Source organism: Pseudopodoces humilis, chromosome 10 (genome assembly GCF_049639895.1).
Source record: "Pseudopodoces humilis isolate 2021_Gansu_Grassland_sample_001 chromosome 10, ASM4963989v1, whole genome shotgun sequence".
In the NCBI taxonomy this organism is placed as follows: Eukaryota; Metazoa; Chordata; class Aves; order Passeriformes; family Paridae; genus Pseudopodoces; species Pseudopodoces humilis.
In genome coordinates, this window is record NC_142209.1 from 15,178,610 (window position 1) to 15,202,718 (window position 24,109).

At 41.9% G+C, this 24,109-nt stretch overlaps 2 protein-coding genes and 1 non-coding gene across 6 annotated transcripts in view; 1 reads left to right on the forward strand and 2 right to left on the reverse strand.

The window, feature by feature from the left end:
• Positions 1 to 57: 57 nt before the first annotated feature.
• On the reverse strand, positions 58 to 10,219 carry RPL5 (ribosomal protein L5). Its single transcript, XM_005520975.3, has 9 exons — positions 9,998 to 10,219; positions 6,854 to 7,219; positions 6,053 to 6,122; positions 5,843 to 5,958; positions 3,890 to 4,024; positions 3,123 to 3,325; positions 2,089 to 2,266; positions 870 to 958; positions 58 to 217 (listed from the first exon to the last, which is right to left on the reverse strand). The coding sequence occupies exons 1-9, from the start codon at positions 10,217 to 10,219 to the stop codon at positions 118 to 120; spliced, it is 1,479 nt and encodes a 492-aa protein (XP_005521032.2). The 3' UTR covers positions 58 to 117.
• LOC148183685 (small nucleolar RNA SNORD21) lies at positions 2,410 to 2,506 on the reverse strand. The gene has a single exon (XR_015773410.1). It is a non-coding gene; the product is annotated as a small nucleolar RNA SNORD21 (small nucleolar RNA).
• Positions 10,220 to 10,399: 180 nt separating the features above from the next.
• EVI5 (ecotropic viral integration site 5) overlaps positions 10,400 to 24,109 on the forward strand; it is a 76,763-nt gene continuing 63,053 nt past the window's right edge. For 2 of the 4 annotated variants that reach the window (XM_088060244.1, XM_088060245.1), the window contains exon 1: positions 23,131 to 23,360. In XM_088060244.1, the coding sequence (XP_087916370.1) occupies positions 23,212 to 23,360 (149 nt within the window). In that variant the 5' untranslated portion in view covers positions 23,131 to 23,211. Of the gene's footprint in view, positions 10,480 to 22,822; positions 22,875 to 23,130; positions 23,361 to 24,109 lie in introns of those variants that run through there. The other 2 variants (XM_014250833.2, XM_005520976.3) reach the window with 2 other exon arrangements.

Consider the following 24,109-nt stretch of genomic DNA (forward strand, 5'->3'; position numbering starts at 1 on the left):
ATAAAAATACTCTCTGCTTTTACGAACTATATAAATAAGCTGGTCTTACACAGTTGCTTCCTCAATAAATTTATTGCCACTTTTTTGAAAGCTTCACAGAAAACTGTGGAAGTTGTCTTAACTCTCAGTTCTGCGCTCCTGGGCCCTGAGGAAGCTGGCCTTCTTCTGAGCAACACGGTCTTTCTTCTGGGCCAGGGACATCTTGGGACAGTTCCATCTGCAATGGAAGCACAGTGTGCAGCAGATCCAAAGCAAAAAAATAGCAGTGCATCACAACTGTGCTTAAGAGTGCATTGGAGAATATATTCCCACTTCTGTAACATGCTTTATTTCCTCATAATGCTCTAAGGCTGTAGAGCATTATGATTTGAAATTTCAAATTCAATTTTTTGTGGGGCACCACAAAAATCATGTCTGGACAGTTTAAATTTCTCTAGAAGGAAACTCTGTACTCTCTGTGACTGAAGTATATATATTATCAAGCCCAATACCAATAGCTGAGTCCTGATTTTTCTCCCACACCCTTAAATATCAAAATAGTTTGGTAGTGACAGACTAGTCAATGATCTCTCAGCTGAAGAGAAGCAGCTTTCCCACTGAAAACTCTAGGAGCTGAAGATACACACTATTCCAGCTATCCAAGCTACAGACTTACTTCACTTTGATTTTTTAAATAGTAAAGAGGTCTTGAATTTCGTATTTCTACTGCTCAAGTTAACTCCAAGGTTATACAGAACTGCTTGTACCTTAACCTGGTCCAGAACACGTGACTAGTGACACAACTGGAAAACTGCATTACTTGTTTTACTGTAACTAAGGTGCTGCCAATGGAGAAGTCACACAGATGTTAAAAAGAATGAGAACTTTACCTCTTTTTCTTGACTTCTCTCTTGGGTTTCTTTTCATGGACTGGATTATCCCGTATAGCAGCATGGGCTTTTTTATACATTTCTTCCATCTTGGGGGGGGAAAAAAATAATTAAGTTTACCATAGTAGTGCAGTTGTAGGATTATCAGAAATCCAAGATCCCTGTGCCTGCGTTGTCCCCAGGCATGCAGTAACGCTGCTCTGTTCCAAAGGCAACTCTGGCTCCATAATGGCACAAATTTTAGGAATATTTTTGCTGGTGGTTAATTCAGAACACTAGGTCTCAGCTATGAGAAACTTTTTAGATGTACAAAGAGCAAGTGTCTATCTACAGACCTAAGTCCTAGACTCACTTCATCTGACTTCAAGCTGTAACTGCTCTTTGCTTAGGAAGCAGATAAAGTTGGCATTTATATTACTTTCTTTTTAGAAAAAAAATAGCAACTAGTTAAATTGATAAAAACCCCAAAACCCCACTACAATGAAGGGACAGAGAATGCAGTTTGCTGTAGCCTAAAAAGGGGATATGAGGGAGCTGTGTTTTAAAGCTCCAACATCACTTACTAGGAGAACCAAGCAAGAACATTACAGGCAGCAGGACAAGCCATCTGAAAGGAGTTTAATACTTGGAAAAAGTAGAAGAAGCACCTCTGTATTCTTACCCATCTTCTAGTACTTTATTAATTCTAGAATGTGAAGCAGTACTAAAATAAAGTGTTTTACAGTCTAGACTTTCATTAATCGCTACCTTGGGCTCTCTCCATTCATCTAGAATATCAGAACTCCCTTCTAGGGTCACAGGAACAGTACCACAGATTTGTCCCACAACCACATGCTCACTCACAGTTACAAGCACTACAGCTACAAAAATGACAGGCTCTGGGGCAGGATAAGAGAAAAGCGAAGAGACTGTACAGAAACTTCTTATTTAGTTTCTCTGTTGAGGAGGGGGGGAAAGTGGTCCAGCACAGATTCAGGTCCTGTTAACCTGGATTTATAGGCAGAAATATTAAGTTCCACAGCAGGCAAAAAGATCTCATTTTCAGAAGTTCTACACTGCATTACAGAGCCCTTAATGACGGAAAAAAATATTTTCTTTGCATGGGCAACGTACAACATGAGTCACATAATTTTACATATATTAGACTCATTTGCATTACTACAGAAGTCCCTATCAGCAACTCTATTAAATTCCCCAGCTCCAGCTGGATAAATCTTACCCCATCAGGTGTTACATTGTTCTTTATGTACTGGGAGAACTGTTTCTTGTAAGCATCTTCATCCTCCTCCATCAGGTACCGCATATAATCAGCCACGTTCTGGCCCATGATGTGCTTGCGGTGAACCTCAGCATTGAACTCTTTGCTTTCTGAGTCGTAGCCAGGGAAACGTTTGGTGCTGTCAGACAGCAGGTACAGTCACATTAAGGCTCTAATTCAGAGGCTGAGATGCACACTGAAATGACTGATATATCAGATACCCTACAGATAACTGAGGGATAGAACCCTCTAATAAAAAATAAAAGTTTTAAGTTGATCTCAGCTGCCATCAGTCCCGTCTTGAAACACTGCAGTACATCAAATACACACCATGGACCAACTACAGTGTGTTCAGTCACTGCAAGTATCATCATGTAGCAGCCAAGTCAGAAAAACTGGACAATTAGCCAAGAATAGGACAGCATAGGAGAGGGTAGGAAAAACACACAAAATATCTCAGTATTTTCTTTCCTCCAGTGCTGCTAGCAGAAAGCAGCACTCAGCTGGTAATATCAGTGTTAGGTGACAGTCAAAATATCCACATGGAAATTCTAAATGAAGGTGGACTGCTCAGACTTACTGTTGTACTGACAACTGCAGCAAGTACCAGTGGATTTTTATGTGGTATGTAGTTTTTTCACACTGAAATTAACACCTACACACAATTTGGTGAAGACTTAAACCAAGCAAATACCCTTTGAAGATCTGATAAGGACATTCACTTGATTTTTAATAAAAGCAACAAGATAGCTCTTTAGTTTCTACAAGTTTCATAATGTCTCTTGACAGTTTTAAGATTCCCAGCAGCACTATCAGAACTGCATTTGTAGATTAAAAGCCAACCAACAAAAACCTCCAAACCCAGAACCTAATTACATAACCATTACCATGTCAGTACAAAATTATTTCAGCATAAATTGATTAGTGTAAGTAGACTGTCACATACAGAAGCATCTCAGGCTAACCCTGAAGAAATTCATCATAACACACATTACCTATGAGGGATAGACAGCCCCCCATCCACTGCACCCTTCAGAGCACCAAAGACTTTGTTTCCAGTGGTAGTTCTGGCGAGACCTGCATCTAGGTAGCATGTAAAAGCACCAGGCTTGCCATCCACACTTTCCACATTGTATTCATCACCAGTGACTTCAACTTGGCCTTCATAGATCTTATCAAGGCCAAATTTATTCAGAAGCTGTGGGGAAAGAAAATGCACTTTTGAAATTCCCTCCATTTATTGATAATAATGTAGAACTACCAATACTTTAAAATGTCAATTTGCAGCAGAGCCATGTTTTTAACAAATTTCTTTACAAAAAGTATGGACCCAATACTAATAACAAAGCTTTTTATACAACCACCACTGTAAGTTTATCTGTTAAATTCTAGTCTTCTGTTCTGACAGGTACACCACTGTCCTAAAGGCTTATTCAAGAACCCCTGTGGAAAATGGATGGCTGCTGTTTACATGTTTTTCAACTCTACAAGGTGCATTTCTCACATTTTTACCCTCCTTCCCTCCCCCAAGCTTAAGGGCTGAGACAAAAGTGGGCTGCTGGAGCTGAGACTGCATGCTGCCAAAGCTCTCACTGTGACTTGACAGTCACAAGACGCATCAGATCTATTAGAGTAAAGAGCAAAAGTTATGATTTTGAGAACCCCCAAGACTCCGGTGGGCTGACAGCACTGAAGGAAGTCTCTCCCTTGGCTGCAGGAGCCAGAGAAGCAGAGCAGCAGCCCCAGCTGTGCCTGTACGTACCCTGCGCGCCAGGAGCAGGCCGGTGCAGTAGGCGGCGGCGTAGTTGGTCAGGCCCACCTTGACGCCGTACTTGGGCAGCTCGTGGGCGTAGGCAGCACAGACAATCACGTCCCCCTCGATTCTGGCATAGGCAATCTGGCAACAAACAAACCTTAGTGTTCCACCACTGGGGCTCCATACATTGCTCCTCTGACCCCTACTCAAGCCAACAGGAATACTGGGTCTGAGTGTGCAAAAGACTGCCAACTGCTGACGCTGCACTGCACCAGAGCTCCGGCTGGCTCTATGGTGGTCTTTGCACTCAGGCACAGGCAAACGCCAGGAGCGGGGAGCAGGCTTTTCCCTCAGTGAAACCTCCAGAGTCTTGGGCCACCCCAAGCTCTGTGGTGCACAGCGTCAGGAGTGGAGACAAGAAAGTAGAGGAGTCTCTCCTGGACTGAGGTTCCCAGCAATGGTTTTATTAGGTCAGGGAAACGAGGGGTCCACACTGGAAGGGATCAGGTCCAAGAGAGCCCTGAGCATTGCTGTGCAAGGAGTTAAGTATGACCTGACCTCCAGGGGAGGGTACAAACTGTAGACCAATAGGGAATCTTACAACAAACCTCTGTGTGCAAGCTCAAGGAGTGCTGCTGCTTTGGTTTGCTGGGGGATTGCTTGTTTGTTTCCCTCCCTTGTGGCTTGTTTGTTTTTGCAAAAGGAGTAAAAAACTCCTCAAGTAAATCAAATCTCTATTAGGCCAGCTAAAACGTTTGTCAGCAGCAACTGTAAATTACCTTCCCACATAGATCAAGAGGCCAGAAACTGCCTACAAAAGCAACCTTTTAAAGAATCATTATGAATGGCAATGAATTCTGTCCCACTTTCTGATACATCTCAAAAATTATAAAAAGTATGTTACGTTTTGTGGTAACACTGTTAGTAACCTTATGGAATGATTTTATTAATTGTGGTCTGAGAACATCATCAATCCAGGGTCTCCTGAGGGACAGCAGGACTATCAGATAGGTTTCTGCTGTTCCTTTCATGTATAGGACCTTCTCCTTTTTTTTCTTACACTTCCTTTCTACATCCAAATGTTGTCCCATTTTTGCAGGATTCTGACATACTGGAAAGGCACTATCAGTCAGATATAAGTGTCTGTCACCACTGATTTTCATTTTGAGTTTCAAAGATAAAATAATCTCATTAATGACTGAACTGACTTTTCTCAACAGATAACTACTCTACGAAAAACAAGTTAAATTTAGCTGCTTCTTCTTCTTAGAGTGCAACATCTATTTATCATACAACAAGTATTCCTAAGTTTTTAACTTCAGAATTAGTCAAAACATTCTAAAAAATTAAACAAGGGAGCCACAGGTGAAGAACTGCATATGATGCCACACACAACCACAACCATGAAGAAATGCCTACTGTTCTTGTTTACCAGATTGCTTTAATCTCACAGGAAAGCCATCATAAGGCCTCAGTGCTTCATGCGAGCCACCCAACATCACAGAAATAGAACTCTCAAAAGAGAAGTCACATTTAGATACAGCACAAGTCAATGCAGGTTGACAGGTCACACTGTCAAACTGGTTGTCTTCAGCCAAGCAAAAAAGGCCTCTTTTTGAAGCCCTTTAAATATAGCAAAACATAACAAACCCAGAGACATCTTCCCTCTCCCAAAAATGTTCTACTTATCCCAGCATCATTAAAACATCACAATCTTACGCTGCAAATAACCTCACAGCAGAAGTGCTAACACTTGTAAAACTTCTTTACTAGAATGAGTACAGTTTAGTACTGAAGTTGCAATAATACTGAAGATTGTCCTCCTCTAAGGAGCTGTTTAACAGTACAAACACTCTGCACATCCGGCCTAAGAAACCCCAGGTGCTCCAAGCCTCCCTCTCTGTGCTGACTTCACCCTGGCAAGGCAGGCAGGTAAGCAGCAAACACCGCAGGCCTTACCTGGCAGATGATGTCTCTGTTGGTAACGCGCACAATCATCCTGTATTTAGGAGTGTTGTACTTGTTTTTATCTTGAATTACCAAACGTTTGCGAGCATAGTAATCAGTTTTTCCCTCTGAAAAACAACAGTTGCAGTGTGCAAAATGCGTGAATAAAGTTGGAATATTCACCAAGGGCATTTAATTGTGTTACAGGGAATTTAGTAATACCTCTCCTTCTCCTGAATTTCACTTGGTATCTCTTGAAGTATGCCTTATTCTTGACAACTTTCACAAACCCCTTGGATAAGAAACATAAACTACGTGTTATTAACATATAACCCTGTAAACCAAGACCATTCTAACTAAACGTGCCATGAGTAAAACTATAGCACAATCAGGAATTATACAGATTTTCCTGCATGTTTAGATAAAAATAGTATGTTTTAGATAAAAAGATAAAATGAAATGGAAAAAAATAAACATGGGCACATCAAACCACTTAAATTCTACTCCTCCGACAGGAACTAATGCTTCAAGAGAAAACCAACGTGTGTCTTTTACCAAAGTATCTTTTAACTGAGTGCCCGTCTGCACGGACAGGAGCAGTGACCGTGCTCATTTCCTGTCACTCCCGCACAGCCAGTGACTCTTCTGGCACGTTCTGCCACTGAGCCCCTTCCCCTGCAGCCCCCCGCCCTCGGCCAGTCCGACACCCGCATCCCGGGGCCCGGCGCGGCTGCTACAGGGCAGAGGGAGCTGTATCAGCCCCGGGCCCAAGGCTCGGTCCCGACCCGGCCGCCGTCGGCGGGACGCGGCCCGTGGGGGCAGCGCAGCCGGTAACGGGGCCGGGCCGGCGCCCCTCGTGGCGCCCGCGGCGCAGCCCCGGCAGAACGGCAGCCATTGCCACGCCGGCGCCGGGCGGCCGCCCCGAACCCGCGGCAATCGGGCTCCATCCGTGCGGACAGAGCGGCACGACGGGCGCGGAACAACGGACGCGATGCCCCCGGGCCCCCCGGTACCGGTACCGACCATCGTGCCAGGCACTGTCCGGTCCCTCAGGCCGGGGCCCGCTCCGCACAACGACTGCGCTCCGCAGCAAACGGGAAAAGGCCGCGCGCGTCGCGCAGCCGCAGCTCCTGCCCTGCCCGGCGGGGCGGGGCCGCGCGCGCGCAGTGCTGCCCCCTGCCGGCCCGGCGGACCCACCGCGGCCGGTCTGGGCAGCACCGCCGGGCACGGGCGGCTCCCGCCGGGGGCGCTCCCCGCGCTGCCCGCCGAACCCCCGGAGCCCCCGGAGTCCGATCCCCAGCGCTGCCTCCCGCCAGGGCCTGTGCCTTCGGGAGAGACACTGAGGTGCTGGAGCGAGTCCGGAGAAGGGAAACGGAGCTGGGAACGAGTCTGGAGAATGAATGGGTCCTGTGAGGAGCGGCTGAGGGAGCTGAAGTTCAGCCTGGAGAGGAGGAGGCTCAGGGAAGACCTTATCACCCTCTACGACTGCCTGAGAGGCGGTTTTAGCAACATGGGGGTCGGCGTCTTCTCCCAGGCAACCAGCACCAGGACAAGAGGACGTAGTCTAAAGCTCCACTAGGGGAGGTTTAGGATGGACATTGGGAGGATTTTCTTCACAAGAGAGATTGGACGTTGGAATGGGCTGCCCCGGGAGGTGGTGGAGTCACCGTCCCTGGAGGAGTTTAAGATTGGACGTGGCACTCAGTGCCATGGATTAGTTGACAAGGTGGTGTTCAGTCAAAGCTCTGACCCAATGATCTCAGAGGTCTTTTCCAACTTAATTTATTCTGTGATATCAGAGAAACACAATTCTGAGGAAAAAAATAACCCCGCTATCATCTAATGTCTACACATAATGCAGGATCGATTCCAAGTCTCCTTATGTTAAATGCCTGGGTAGTTATTAGCCAAGGATATATCACAGAGAAGGGGTTCTTAAACAGAAAAAAAATCTATAGATTTGGTCTTTTAAAAAGTTGCCAATTATGTATATATTAGTAGGATTCTAATTCCCATCATTTTCTAGGGGAAATTCTCGCAACCAGTCGAGCAGCAAGTAATTAAAAACATCAAACCAACAAAAATCTCAATTGAATACTGTACTTAAAATAAATTATAGCTGCTTGGGGTTATTGATATTTAATAAATTATAGCAAGAATATAGACTTGCATATATATATACATACACTAGATCAAACAGGTCAAGTGGCATCAGGTTTCTTGACATTGTCAGATAATAGTGAATCTTCATTCCTTAATGATGCATTTGTCTGGTTATGCTCATTATCACTAAAAAAATACCAACAATCCACTTTGCTAGTTATACATAAGCCATTATTTAAAAAATATATTAATTTTATATAAATAACCAAGAATATGAAAGAAAAAAAATATTTACATCAGGCAAGTACTAGCGTGGTTCCTACTTGGCAGGAACCTGCTAGCTTTGGAAGTAATTTAATTGAAAGGATGTTGTAGCAAGACGGAGATTGGTGTCTCCTCCCTGGAAACGAGTGACAAGAGAACATAGCCTGGAGCTGTGCCAGGGGAGGTTAAGGTTGAATATCAGAAATAATTTTTTCACTGAAAAGGTGGTTAAGCTTTGGCTTAGGTGGCTGCCCAGGGAGGTGGCATAGTCACAATCCCTGGAGGAGTTCAAGAAATGACTGGATGTGGCACTTAGTGCCTTGGCTTAACTGACAAGGTGGTGATCAAAGGTTGGACTCAATGATCTTGGATATCTTTTCAACCTAAGTGAAAAATTATTTCAGAATTTCAGAAAGTTCAGAATTCTATGTGCTTTTCAATTTGTGCAGAAAGTACCTCTATCAGAGCACATTGTCTTTTCTCCTCTGTGGTATATAAATCCATAGTCTTAAAAAAATCTGCTGCTCCTACTGGGCAATTACTCCCATGACAAATGCCTCTCAGACAATGGTATCATAAGCAAGATTTGCTAGTGTTTTTGTTAAACAAGGGGAAACAAAATTGATTTCTCGTTCTCTGTAACAAGACTTTTTACTCCTCAAATAGCTCACCACGGAAAAAATCAGCCTGTTAACCTACCACACCCCCATGCTTGCTCATTGCCACCCTGCAAAAGAGAGACTGTAGCTGGGTTTATTGCCCCACCCCAGCATCTCTTACAAATTTGGCATGAAGGGCTCCCCTGGCCTTTTCTTCCTCTGGCTTTTAGTGACTATGTTTTTTTGGAAGGGTGACTGCTGTTCATACACACCCTGAGCACGTTAAGGTAAAAGTTAGTATTTTCAATGCTTTAATGAAGTACCTGAGTACCTTTTATTCATGACACATTGATAGGGGAAAAGTATAAGCACTTTTTTTTTTTTTTTTGGTCCATTAACGCTATTTCTCAATTTCTCTTGTATAAGGCATTTTTACTTAGGTGTGTTCTGGAGAGCAAGGTATCAAGCAGGGGTTTTAGATCAATCTCTAGTACTACTGATGCTTGAGCAGCATCTTCTGCAAGCAGGGACTCTCTCTCCTTTTTGTCTGCAGAGGACTCAGAGTAGTAAAGCCCTGTCAAGGTAGTAGTAAAGCCCGGAGACTGGACTGACCCATGTGATCACTTGTAGGAATTGTTTTGGATCTTTTTTTTGCTATTGCTTACAGGAGTGACAGCCTTAATTCAATGAAAAAGAATTTGGATGAAGGCCTGGCAATAACCTATCCCTGCTATTGCTGCATACTTTTTTTTAAAGAGTGTATTCTTTGTATACTTGGCTATAAAGCAGAGTTGTAGAGCCCTGTATGCATTCTGGTAGTGTTGGTATTATTTTCATAAATATTTCTTAGACAAAAATTATTTATTAAAGGTTTTGTTACAATTGTTCCAAATGAAAATTTCTGTATGGTTTTGTCTAGGAGTCTCTACTCACTGTAGAAGGACAATGGCGAATGGGCTCATTATTAGATGGGGATCTGCTCCGGGCAGACAGTCTCTCAACTGTTTGTGTAACCTAATCGGCATCTGGCTGAAACGTGTCTGACAAATGTGTGGAGGGACGGGCCCGTCTAGCCCGAGGCGACGGTGCTCCCGGAGAACGCATTACTGAGTGCAGCTTCTAGCGTAGAGACGGCGTTACGGAAATGCCTGTGCAGACACCCTGATTACACCAAAACCCCAGCTTTCCGCGGAGCACCGACTTCGCCTCGTGTGGCGGGGCGTGGTGGCTTCGTGCCGCTGCCGTGAGGAGCGAGCTCGGGCGGCGGGGATGCCACGACCCGGGGCCGGGCGGGGGCTCGGCTCACGGCCGGGGGCCGTGCGGAGGCGGCAACGGTGACACAGCGGGGGACCTCCGCGAGGGCAGGCAGCACCCGAGCGACCGGCACGCTGCGGGCACGGCTCGCCGCCCGGCCTTTCAGCATACGGCACCGGGACCCCCGAGCCCCGGGTGAGGGGGTCGCGGCAGCGCGGCGCGGCAGAGCCGCCGCCCGCCCCGCCCGGGGGGCCCGCGGGGCCGGGGCTGCCCCTCGCGGCGGCTGAGCGTCCAGTGCGCCTGCGCGCGGCGCGGGCAGGGACGTGGCCCGGGAGCCGGGGCCGGCGGAGCGGCGCGCGGGGCTCGGCGCGGCGCGGACGCCGATGCCCGCACGCGCCGCCGCTTACCGCCGCGGGCAGCGCTCCCAAGGTGAGGCGCGCCGGGCGCGCGGCCCCGCCGCGGGGGGCGAGGGGGGGCGGGGCCCGGGCGGGGCACGGCGATCGCGGCCGCGCCGTCCCGTCCCCTCGGGCGGCGGCGGGGCCGAGCTGAGCGGTGTCGGGGCACCGCCGGCCGCCCCCGCTCGGGCCCTCCTAGCGCGGTGGGCGGCGGAGCGGGCGGCGCTGCCGGGCAGGGAGCGGCCGCGTCGGGCGGAGTGAGGGGAGGCCGCGCTGCGCGGCCCTGCCCGGCTCGGGGGCCGCAGGGCCGGCGTGTCCCGGCCCCTCCGCGCATCGGCCCGGCGCGACGCGAGTGGGCAGCGGGTGCGCTGGAAGTGCCCTGAGGCACCGGCCGCGGGAGGGGCCGCGGCCCGGGGAGCCTCCGGCCGGTCTGTCTGCAGGGGGCGAGTTCCTCCTTGGCTTATCGGCGTAACGCCGAGCCGGGAACCCGCGGGTCTGTCATTCTTGAGCGAGATAATTGTCAGTTTTCAAATGCGAGAACTCCTGCTGCATCAGCCTGAACGGGATTATATAATGAGGGTAAACAGTCAATAATAATGTTCTGTCTACTTGTTATATATTCCAGGTTTAGTTATTCAGTTATGGCTGTGATTCCATGTAACACATGCTAATCGTCAGCATTGATAAAGCAATTTTGTAGCGAAGGAGAAGTTGGTTTATACGATTTTCAGTTTCCAGCGTGAGCTGCCATTAACGCTGTCTGTATCAAACCATTGCATTCCACATCAGTCTAGGATAGCTCTTTCTGTTTCAAATTTCACATACAAAAAATGCAGAAAGGAGACACTGAAACACAGAAGGACACATAATATTGAATGTGTTTTACATATCTCCAAAAGTATTTGCAAAAAATTCAATTTTTTTTTTTTTTCCAATTCACTTTGCTTCAGATGCCTAAAGGAGATGGCAGTTGGATCTTTTTGGTTTAGTGGTAGATAGCATTAAAATGTTTTGTATAAATGTGCCTATTTATTTCTTTTCCCTTTCCCAGCTTGAGTTGTCAGCTTTGATCACAATTGTACAGCTCTCTATTTATGCTTATAAAGATTTAAGGCTTATTTTGAAATACACAGATATAAGTTCTTTCTCAAGTAAAGATTAGGAGAGAAAATAGAGACAGCCAGTGGAAGGAGGGCATGATCAGGAGGAAAGCACTCAGTATTATGAGTCAGCATTGCCTGAATTTTTTCAAGTGGGCTGACAGCAGCTATAGTGATTGTCACTGAGTGTCCATCCAGCCCCACAGCACTTTTAAGCGGAACAGATGTTTGGAGAAGAAAGCTTTAACAGAACAGCCCTACTTCCTTCCCATGTCTCTTCCTACACTCCCACAGGTTGAGGCTTAAGAACTCCTTGAGCTACAGCTGGTGGCTTGGATATTTTGTTTTGGTAATGCTGGTTTGTTTGGGTTTTTTGTTTTTTTTTTTTTTTAATTGCTCTTCATATCTTTGTCTTCTGTGCACTTGTTTAATTGCTGTTGAAGAAGTAAGCAGGAGGTGGTTGGAGTAGTTGAAAGGAAGATATAGGAGAAAAGCCCTTCCAGATTGATGGCAGAAGAAGGGATAGAGAAAATGACGTGCCTAAACAGTTACTGTCAGTTTATTTTCTGGGTAAGACTGATAGTAATCCGAGAAGTTTTAAAAACGGGAAGACAAATCCTTTATCAGTGAATTTTGGAAAACAGAAATGCTTACTTTGCTATTTCAAGGTTCTAATATCACAATTTAGAAAGGGAAAAACAACTGAGTTAGGGGTATGCATTTGTAAGATTGTTTACCCTTTCTGACTCTTAAGTTTCATTAACTTGTAGAGAAAAGAAATTCTAATGCTTAAGAAACAGACAGAATTTGACATTTTACCTATAATTTTAAGTGTCAAGTGCATAGTTTATAAGAAAAATTTTTTTTCTGGTTGATCCAAGAAACAATAAAAACTAACCCTGAGTTTATGAATGTTGCTTTCTAAACCAACCTACACTTGCCTTGGTTATAGTCTCTTAAATAATTCTTTTTTCTAGACCAAATTAAAACAGTAATAGTTTTAGAAAAGGCAAATAGTAAGTATTACAGCAATATGTAATTTTGAGTTATTAAATGTGTTCCCTGAGTTCTTGAATATGTGACTGACGTTTATAGATAGCATGCTGAATTCAAGCCTTGTGCCTTCTGTGTTTGTGACACTCAACATCATGTGTTGTCAATGTTTGGATTCCTTTAAATTTGGAGTACTGTCTTGCTTTCATTGTAGGGATCTCTGCTCAAGTGTCTGTGCATTGCGGTACATCCTTTCCCTCTCCAGCAAGTGGTAGTTGCAAGAAATGGGTAGTTGGTAATGGATAGTGCCTGGGCCTGCTCTGCCTCTGCTCATTTTACACACAGTTGTGATGTGTTTTTGTCCTATGTGTGTGTACAGAAACCTCTGCTCAGAGGAGCAAGAAGTGATCTAGTGAATTGTCTCTTTTCTGTAATTACTCTTAATGTTGTCTAACTTCTGAGAACTCTGGAAACTGTTCAGTTTAGCCACCAAGTGGTGTTTTGCAGACAGCCTAGGAAGAAGTCTTGAGCCTGCTCTAGGATTCAGGCAATGGATGTCCTTTCAGTCATGATGACAAGGGTGATGTTGACAGCTTGACTGTCAACTTTGTTTGCTAGTTGTCTGTAGAAGTGATCCTCCCCAGTCCCAGCAAGGTGGTTGTATATTTGGGGTTGAAGTAAAATAGTAAGGTGGGTTTTTATTCTGGACAAGAACTATGGTGGTGTGATAGAATGACTGTGGACACCTATTTTGTCCTAATTTCCAACTTGGAAAGCAGCCAAAAGCCATCATCAAATATAATTTTGTTCTTTTGCCTGAACAAACTTTACCTGTCTCTCATGGGTTATGTTACTTTATCATCTTTTCTGACCAGTATTGCTTTTGCTTCTATGGTTCAATCCTTTAAAAAAAAAATAAAGAAAAATCCAAACTTAGTATTTTGGTAGTAGGCTGTGTTAATGTGTTCTGCCATATGGTAAGCTGTTGATTTTCCCAAACTCCTGAGTTTTCTTGTGGCCTATTGTCATGACTAAATCTTAGTGATTCTTAGCATAGCATTAAATACCTGTTTGATGACATCATAACATGTTCTTAGAATTCTGACTTATCAGTATCTTGTACTGCATTAACTGCATTTTTTTTCATTGTTTTCATCAGGCTGGCAGACAGGTCAGTCTTTCAGTAGTGGATTGTTGTTGCCATAAATTAACCATGCACTTATAGCTAAGAAGTTGTTAGAAAAGCTTGCTGTTAACTTTTGTTATAGAAGGCTAAAACTATCAAATGTCACTTAAAATTGTTGTGAAAAATTATTAGTTAGCCAAAACCTAAAGTTTTGAACATGTACTGTTGACATAACTATTGTGGAGAAGTTAGTTTGATGTCTCTCACTTTCCATGCATTCTTCTTGATTATATGTTGCTCAAGCAGTTAACTACTTCCAGGCATAGTAAAAAGAAATTCCAACTTCTGTGCTGCCTGAAACAGCAGAGTTAAAACTCAGTATTCTTTGAGCAAAGTAATTTTTTTCCTCCATTAGAATGCATTACTGGTGGAACTTTATGGCTTTGGCTGAAATCTTAGTATTTCCTAGCCCTTTGGAGAAAGACTGATCACAATTCTTTCTAAAGACAAGATTACAAAAGCAAGTTTAAATTCCATAGTAAGACACATTATGTTAAAGTGGACTTGGGATTTTTACATGAACTTTTTGGTGTCATACTCACAAAAAAAAGCATCTGTGTTTCATTGATCTCCTTTGCATTCTTCCCCTAGTAGGCTGTTTTGAAACAGGCCCTTATTTCTAAATAAAAGTGCAGAAGTCAGTGGCCAACTAATCAGAACATAACTGCCTTCATTTGATGATGAGCAGATACATCATTTCTCTGAAGAGCCATTTCCCTTTTCTTTATTAAATATCTAAGGACAATTAGATTTCTCTGTGATGTGCTCAGAGAAGGCTTCTGGAGCACTATTACAGACTTGACTAGCATGGAGCAAGACCCTTCTGCAGCACGAAAATACACTGCTTCCAGTTATGCTGTGCTTGTGAAGGCAAGTCATGGCTATGGTAAGTAAATTAGTGGGCAAAATGGAATATTTCTACAGGACCACAGATGTTGGCATGGATTGTTTTAAAAGAATTGACTATTGATGTTTAGAGCTGTGTTTATATCTGCTCTATTTACTGGGTAGCTTGGACACCTTTCCTATGTGGAAATTACTAATTAGTTATGTTTCTCTCTGCTGAAATTTTTACATTTATTTCTTCTCTGTAAGCAGCTTCAGGTTGCAATGAGTTGTAGTTCTCCACAAGAAAGGCTGGTTACCAGTCAGTCATTTACAAACTGTTTCACTTGTGAGTGTAACTGATAGAAAGTTGGCCTTTTAGCTGATCATTTGTAGGAGAGGAATATCCTGAAGGTGAGGGTCTCACCAACATTTGTCATGTTTTTTTTTTTTTTACTTCTAGGAAGTAATTGATAAAGTTTTAAGTGTTATCATATAGCATGAGGGACATGCTTGCGTCCTTTGGTTTCTCCATAAGTTTCATTTCATACACCTCTTAGGAACAGCTTAGTAAATGAGAGGTGAGCATTTTGGTTCTAACCTGCACATTGTGACATAAATTAATCTGGTCTCTGTAAAAAGGAGAATTAGACCTAAAAAATTCTTGAGCTGCTAGTACGTAAACAAAGTTGCATGGAATGGTATGTTTTCATGTGTCAGGTACTAAAGCCTTTTAAACTTACCAATTTAACTGCCTGTAAATTTTGTATCCTTTTTAAATGAAGAGTTGTGTTAAAAAGATTGATTTTGATTGAGGATCAATGAATGTTTAAAAATAGGACTCAATTGTTTCTTATTTCTAAGATATGGACCTAAAGCTTTTAGTAAATGTATCTGCATTTGTGTGCTTTTGTTTATTTTTGTTCTAATGTAGTGTAGATGCTAGACCTGTCCCCTTTCCAGGAGGAAGCTAGGCTTAGGGGAATGAGTAGGAAAGTAAAATCTATAGAAAGGAGTTAAAATTATAAACATGTCTGCTTCAGAGTGTGTTACTCTTTCATAAGTGCCCGATAATACTTGAACTTAAGTTAAATAATTGAGTTGTATTTTACTGAAAAGACAAAACCCTTAAATCTTCCAATCTATTGCATAAAAATACTTGACATGGTTGATTTTATTTTAGCTGATTAATCTGATTGTTCCCTCTGTTTTGTTAGCCAAGGGGATGGTCCTTCAAGTATATGTGTGTGCCATTGACATGCTGAACATCAAATACAAAGAAATTTTCCGGACTGAGGTCTAAGAGAACAAAGGAAGTTTTCTGTTAAAGGTTTTAGTGTAGTCCATCAGTATTTTCTCTTGCAGCTCTGAGGAGCTCTCAGCCATCTTTTGCACAAAAGCACTGTATCTAATTCTTTTCCTTTGAAAGAAGGCCTCAGTTTCTTGAAGGTTGTTACATTCCTGTGTAAGACGTGAAACTTTTTCTGATGAAGGACCATCTCTAGATGAGCAGAAGATAGTGTCAGCAAAAGCAATGTGGTTTGTCTTCTCAGCACACTGGGACAGTGCCTGACAGACTGTAAACCATACTGGACTGCAGAGGGAATTAAAAACCTGGAATTGTTCTTGGAAAGAAATGAAATTTAGTACAATTTGGTGAGTGATGGAAATGTTACTCATATGACTTTGAGCGATGGTTTCAACCTTTAGTGGGTTGCTGCAACATTGCTAATGAAGTTCCTCTTTAAAACACTTCATATATTTGCTGTACATGTGAACTGGCCACTTCAAGTTTCTCTGGGACCATCAAAACCCCATGACATGTTAGTCAGATGATGAGTTTTAAAAAATAATGCTGCACAAAGCTTTGAAAGCCTAAATTTTATACAATCTAAAATGCTAGACTGCTTTATTTTTTTGTCTCAGAAGGACTTTGAGAGCTAGTGTGTATCAAGTGAAATAGAAGCTAGGGAATGTTAGCCATGATATTCCTGACTACTGTCAGGTTATTTTACAAGAAAAATCAGGAATATGAGGGTAAGTGAAGACTTCTCACTCATGCTTTGGTAGAAATCAGTTACATGAATTTTTCGTATAAAAGACCCAAATGAAGTTTATAGTGAAGCTACGTTTGAGCCCTGAATTTGGATTTTAGCTTGTCAGGGAGCATTACAGCAGGCTGACTCACCTCCTACATGTGTCATTGACTGAGTTGGTTTAATTTGTTCTACAGATATTAGAATGGTATTAGCTTTGAAGCAGGAAAGAGACTGGCTCTATGGAATGCTATAAAACTAGCTAGAAAACCACATATACAATTTCAGACCCAATTATGTCAGACTTTTTTTTATATGTAGAGTAATATGGAGATTACTTCCTGTATTCTGGAAGTTCCTGTTTCTTTCTCTTTTCATGAAGAGAAGAAATGGTGGAAAACAAATTATACATACAGCAGTGTTTGTGTAAGGCTTGCAGTTATTTTTACTTTGTCATATGGTATGAAAAATAGTTGAGACAGTGTTTCAAGATATCTATAATCTTTTGAGTAATCAAGAGAGCAAGATATAATTCTTTGATACAAATGTTCCTTGGGGAAATGCAGGAAAAACTTAGTAAGCAAATTCAACGAGTACAGTGAAATACCTTTTTAAAAGAAATCTAAATATATTTTTTTAAGAAAAACAGATTTTGTCTGGCAAATGCAAATACACAGACTGCTAACATAATTAGGCCTTCTGTAAGATGACCTGAGTATTCCCAGGGAAAGAGGTTTATACATTTGTATTTAGTGTGGAATGTTGCAGTCTACCTGTAACTGGCCTTACTTAAAATATTTTATGTGCAGCCTCATTGCAGTATTCCTTTGAGTAATTTGGAAAACTAAACACAGTATTGTAGTTCTCTTGGAAATAAAGCCTTGTAATCATCATACTAGACATAAAGTTGAGATACTGAATTTTATATATTTCAGTTGGAATATATATATATATGCTACATATCATGCATCTGTGTTTAGTATCAATATAAACATTTATTGTCTTTGCAATAGCTCAGAGGATGTAGCAGACAGATCTGTGTCTTGCCTGATTGGCTCATCAGGTGGCTGAGAATTGCTGGTAGTTCAGTTTTCTTAATGAAAGAATACAAAGTCTTTGATAATTAAGTTTTGTGCCCCCTCATCTTTTTAAAGATCAATATGTTCAAACTCAAAACTCACACATTTCTTTAGGAGGTATCTGCATGATCTCAGGCAGGCAGATGCCAATGAATGGTTCCTGTGCTCTGGGTTCATTGGCAAGCTGGGAGTGGTTAATGGGACTGGGAGCCTGAATGAGTGTGCCTGCTTTGGAGCTGGGAGATGCCTGCTCAGTTCCATGTGTCCTGTGCAGGGTAAGGAAGATGTGCCCCTGCCTGTTTATCTCCAGACCTAGCCATCTTCAGTGGAAGGGGGGCTGGTGTCCCAGGAGTGAGCTAGAAGTGGGATTTGTGTTCAAAATCTTGGATAAATTGGCAGGTTCTTGACTGATCACCCTCCAGAGAAAAAGCACATTTTAAAAATCGATTAAGTCTATTTTTGATCACACATCAATAATAATTTGAAATGGCTTGAGCATCCTGATGGTGTGGCATCGCAGTCAATGTAGGTTACCTTTTGTACTCTTCTTTAAAGGTAACTTGGATTTCAGCATCCAAAAAAATGTTGAGAATAACAAGGAAACCAATTCTCTTTGTAGAGTTGAAAAACTGGCTGAGCTGAGTTGAGCAAAGAATTCTGTTCACTGGGAACTTCCAGCCTGGGCTGGTTAGCTGAGTGGGTGTGGAGAGCTCTCCTAGGTCTGGGAAGTGTTGGGACTCAGGAACAGTCTGGGCTCACGCTCTGTATGCGCTGCTTGGCCGGGAAGCGCTGGGCTGGAGCAGCTTTGAGAGCAGGAGGGCTCCAGCAGTGAGGGGGCAGTAGCAGAGATGAGAGGGCGGGGGCAAAAGTCCTGTCTCACGTGTAGCTGGATTTACCACTGTGTCCTAGCTAAGATCATAGGAGAGGTGCTGTGGTGTGTCTGGCTGCCCTTGTTACTGCTACAAACAGCCCGCCACAATTTCTTTTCCACAGCAATGAAGAGTAGCAAAGGGAAGGACACTTTGTAACTGAAGAGCAGAGCATCCTTCTTGTAGGCAGATACTGCTTCAGGCCTGCAGATGTACCTGTTAAAATAATAACAACAAAGTTTTTAAAGAAATACTTATTTAGGAAAGCCTTGAGGACACTGTCCAAAAAACCCAAAGATTAAAGGTTTAATGAGACTTGTTCTCTTGAGTCTTTCCAGAATATTGTGTTAAGCAAAGTCACATCCCTAAAGAAGGGAGGTTAAACCAAATGTTCACACAGATTTTCCTGTGTTTGCTGGAGCTGGTGATGCCCAGTGAAATTATCTGCTGTCATTCACAGTAAATGTATTCTCAGTGCTGTCACTGTGGTTTGTAACTGGGGGAGCCCCAGTTTCTCTGTCAGGGCTAGAATGAAACCTTTGTTCTGTCAGAGGAGAGGTGCAGATCTCCTGAGAGTCAGTAGGAATCGCTTGTGTGCTGTGTGTACACATTGATGTGTGACAGATCTCTTATTGCAGGGGTTGTCAGCAGAAAGGTGGGACACAACAGTGGTGGTTTAGTGATAGCCAAGTACAGCTGTGCTGTTGGTTGAAATGGTGTACATGGGATTGGAAAGTGGTGACATAGCAGGGATTTTCAGTCTTTGTTAAGAGGAGGCTAAAGAGTTGAAAAGGCAGGTATACTCAGTGTGTCCATAGGGATTCTGGTGCATTGCTCTTTACAGGAGGAAAAAATAATTAAACCAAACTATAGATTTGCAGCTTAAATTTGGTAAATTAATTAATTAATTAGACCTTTGCTTGTTAATATTGCTATTCCATGTTTTCCACATCACTAGAATCAGCTCAACAAATGTAGTTGCTATTTCTATGCTTTCCTGAAGAGAATCAACATTACTAATAACTACCATCAAAATAATTTACTTTGTTGCCAGTGATTTTCTATTACAGTTTAGACTGAGTTTTATAAGCATGTTAGTATTTAAAGGGAACCAAAAGAAAATACATACTTAAAAGAAACAATCAAAACCAAATCTCTAAAATTACTAATGACAATATATACTCACTTTCAAAAATCCTGGTATTTTATAATTGACTTTCTGGACATTGTAATTCCAAGTCAGAGTATTTTACTTTCACTTCTCATCAAAACATAAATTTTCAGCAACTTCTCAGATTAGAGTAAAATCACAAAGAGGAAAGAAATGCTAAAAACTGCATATGACTTATTTGACAATTAGTGTTCTGATGCATATGGAGTTCTGCAGTCAGTTTACTAGAGCCATAGATATAAAAAAATATAGAATCTTCTTTATTAATGAAGTATGCATTTATTCAGATCAGGTGTTTTGGGATACAGCCCAAGGTTTTCTCATTTTCAAATTTCAGTGACCTGTTTTCTAGAAGGTTTTAAATCACTTTTCAAAGATTAACTGAAATCTTCTGCCACTGTTATACATTTTGAAATTAAGATAGGTGAAATGATGAAATATGAAAAATCCTGTTACTGTATCCTGTTTAGGGAAATGGATGATGATAACATAGCTAAATACCTCTATGTCATGGTTCAGGAGTCTTCACTGATGCTGACAAGCTAAGAGAGCTGGCTTTACATATTTAGGAAACCTGGAAAAGCCTGGCAAAAAGGATGTAGGTGTGACTAGTTAGCTGTTAGATCAGAATTGTGTTTTCTTAATTTTGGTTGGCCCTAGGTGACTGCCATAACTTTTTTCCCCCAAACAAATTCTTCATGTGTTTTTGATGCAAATTTGGCTGTGAGCCTTTTGATGTTCAAACACTTGCTTTTGGCACTTGTGCGCTTTGCCTGTTCTGTGTGTCAATGTTTTCAGATAGCTGGCTAGAAATAGTTTTGGGGTACTAATTTTCTAATACATTCTAATACACCTCTGAGCTGCCCTGAGAAACAATATTGTTAGGCACATTGTTTTGTGTGACTTAACTGCTGTCTTGCATGGTTTTCTTGACCATACTTTTTGATATTCTTCACATAATTGTCTTCTTCACACTTTTGAGTTATTTTTTTTAATGCCCAGTGGTATGTTGGTGAATGAATATTAGCAAGATTCTTGATTTCTGTTGCTACACCATCCCCCCTTCAGCTCTCTTACTGTACAGTGTAAGCCTCGTCATTTATAAGCCAGATTGACCTTGAATTTTGTTTTATGCCTTAAGTCTTCCCAGTTATTTAACTTTGTGTAAAGATAAACACTGAATGTATGTTTTTTCTTCCTGTTTGCACCACATAGGATATTACTCAAAATCATTGCTTTTCTAATCCTTATACCTAAGATTCTTAGAGTGGGTGACTCCTAAAGCCTGCTGCGTATGGCAGTAATTTTTACTGTATTAAGATTGGCCCTGTTTCTGCCAGCATTTATTTTTGGAATAGTTGCATTACTTGTGATATTTTAAGCAGTTTAAAGCCTTTGAGAAAATAATCAGTCTTAAGTGAGATGTATGAGTTACCTTCATTATAATGTGATTTTATTCAAAGTGAAACAGCAGTAATTTATCCTTTCATAGCAATAGTGAATAAAGGATATAGACTGTGTGAAATATTAATACACGTATTAAACTTAGAATTTTGAAACCTCTAGTAATTTTCATTCTTTTCTTTTATAAAGGATGGTGTCAAATGCTAGTGTTGGAAGCATTTTTTTTCCAAAATTATATTTAAAATATGTGTGTTGAGATTTTTGTATTTTGGGTTGTTGTGAGTTTTTTTTTCTTTTTCCTGTTTTCTTCTTTTTATGTATCTGACTTTTGCTGTCCAACAGTGACAAGAACCAGCTGGAACCTTTCTGATGCTTATGTTGGTATCTTACTATTCCCACCTGTGGTTTGCATCCCTGCCTCTGAAGACTTTTAGCAAAATTTAATAATATTTTCAGAGTGAATGCTAAGCATATGGAAATTGGAAACTTCTAGTCTTCTGGGGGAGCTCTTAGGTGTTTGTTTGTTTTGTTGTGTTGGTGTTGGAGAATAAGTGGGAAGGTTGAGTACCACTTGTTTGGGTTTGGCCTGTGTTGTGTGTGTGTCTTCTTTTTGCTATGAAGTGAAAATAAAATACTGCTGGATTTGATTGACAAGAAAGTTCTTTGTAGCATTGTATCCAAATAAAAGCTCCTGTTTCAGCAATCAGTCAGTCTTTATATTGTGCTTCAGATAAATGTGCTGTGTGATGAGATGGAGTTTTTTATTTCAGTTGAAACTTTGCTTTAATTAGATTCTGTTGGAGGATCTTGGGAAGGGATTTTTTCCCCCTGTATCTCAGTCTTTAGTATCTTAGTAATTTTTTATAGGCTGTACTGCAGAATTGTTTGTGGCATTGCGTAATTCAGTGTTTTGAGGAAATCAGCAAAGTTCAAAATAAATAGTTACCAGCAGCACTACTTCAGAAGTTCCTCTTCAGCCTTGGTTTTGTGAAGATTTAACATTTGCTAGGCAGCTACCTCTTCCTCTGGTACATCTGGATTTCCTCTGAGTTGGGCTGGGGAAGGATTAAACTCTGAATTACTGTATATCAAAGCCTATATATTTTCAGATGCTGAAGGGAAGCTCTAGTGAGGGGTTCACTGGAAGATGCCCCCAACAGCTGCTCTTCTTTCCATAGCCCTGGTCAAGAACTAGCAGCAGATAATGATCAGCACCAGTTAACCTTTGCTTTCCCGAGCCCAGTGCTTCTCTTACTCTAACAGCACCTCTTGCTTTTTCCCCAAAACCCTGGGGTCTGTCCAGGCACTGGCAGTGGGACTGGGGATGAAGGACGCTTGGTGTAGGAGTGACCTGAAGAGAAAGTGGGGAAAGAAAAGAGTGTGATGCCTTACTGTGAGACTTCCAGCTGTTGTAGACTCATGGGCATAGCTTCTTTGTGACTGTTTTCTGTACACTGACAGTGCTGGAGGATGCTTTGTGTTGACATAAATAAGAAATATGGTGCCCCTGCTCTTCTGTCCTGCACTATAGGGATTAGTGAAGGTGAGCAGTGGATGGTCTGGGGGGGTTACACTGATATTCTGCTTCAGTGTCTATCAGTAAAGTAGTTGATCGTTTCTGTATCTATATTTCTATAGTTTCTGTGCCATTATTTTAGTTTATCAAGATGTTTTAAAATAAGCTTTTATTTCTATTTATTTTTATAATGGGAAGTCGGAGCTGATCCTGGATCCTGTGGTATTTCTGTACTGCAGAGATGAGCTCTGTGAGTATACATCAGGAGTTTCTCGGGGTTTGTCTTTGTGGATTAGCAACATACTTGCATGTTACTTCTATAATACTGTATTGCTGGTGATGCTTGTGTTAACTTCTGACAGCCTTGGGGTCCTGGAGAAATGAATAATTTCAGTGTTGCTTTGTGCATACTGTATATTTTTTCCTTTGTTCCATGCAGCAGGTTTGCTGGAAAAAAGGAGTTTAAAAAGGACAACTTTTGCATCTTCTTCTTTTTGTCAATACAGGTGGCGACAGACAAGGTTGCAGGCAAGCTGAGCTCCACTCTCTCATGGGTGAAGAACACGGTATCGCACACCGTCAGTCAAATGGCCAGCCAGGTGGCGAGTCCATCTGCCTCCCTGCACACCACATCCCCCTCCACCACTCTGTCCACACCTGCCCTGTCACCATCCTCACCAACACAGCTGAGCCCAGACGACTTGGAATTACTTGCTAAACTTGAGGAACAGAACAGGTGAATGGAAAACTTTGCTCTTTAAAGTACGATAATGAGACTAAAATTGGTTTATTGCAGTTGTAGCATAGAGGCTGTTAAAAGGGAATTAGTTAAAACTTCATGGCACAACACTTCAATTTGAAAGCCCAGAGGTTTAAGAATTTGTATTTTTGTGCTGTATTTTACAAGTTATGTTTTTGTGGAACTCTAAAAGGTGATTTTCTCTTACAGTTTTACAGGAGTGTTTATAGCTGCCTCTAATAGTAAGAAATTACACTGTGATTTTTAGTATGCAATTTAAAGTAGAGCATCTCAGGGATGAGACTTGTGTATAACTTTCTTACCTTCTAAGATTATAGCTATAATTTCTATGAATTTCTTGAAATCTTAAATATTTCTCAGTTTTTATTCCACTTTTATCCAGTTCTTGTTTCAGCTAATAGTCTGCTATGTACGGAGATAGAACCCTGTTCAGCCACCTTCTTGCTGTTCCACTAGTGGTGCTGCATGCACAGTATCTTAAATTAATTAAAAGTACATTCCTAATCAGATATTTTCTGTTCATCTTGCCTTTTTATGTTTAGTAAATAACAGTTTTCATGATAAACTTTCCATGGGTGCCTATTTATCTGCCCCATGTACAATTCAAGATGCAAGTTTCAGGTGGTTCAGTTGCTCTTGATGTGCACAGTGATGCAAATTCACAATATCACTAAGAAATTAAATTGGACTGTATAATTTCTTAATGCTGAATTTCCAGAAGCCAT

Excerpts from the sequence above, each read along its gene's own strand:
- RPL5 (XM_005520975.3), bottom strand. The coding sequence starts at position 10,219 with ATGCTGAAAGGCCGGGCGGCGAGCCGTGCCCGCAGCGTGCCGGTCGCT. Across the intron at positions 959-2,088 it reads ACAATGTAACACCTGATGGG|ATGGAAGAAATGTATAAAAA; the intron begins GTAAGATTTATC and ends TCCCCCCCCAAG. Across the intron at positions 218-869 it reads AGAGAAGTCAAGAAAAAGAG|ATGGAACTGTCCCAAGATGT; the intron begins GTAAAGTTCTCA and ends CTTCCATTGCAG.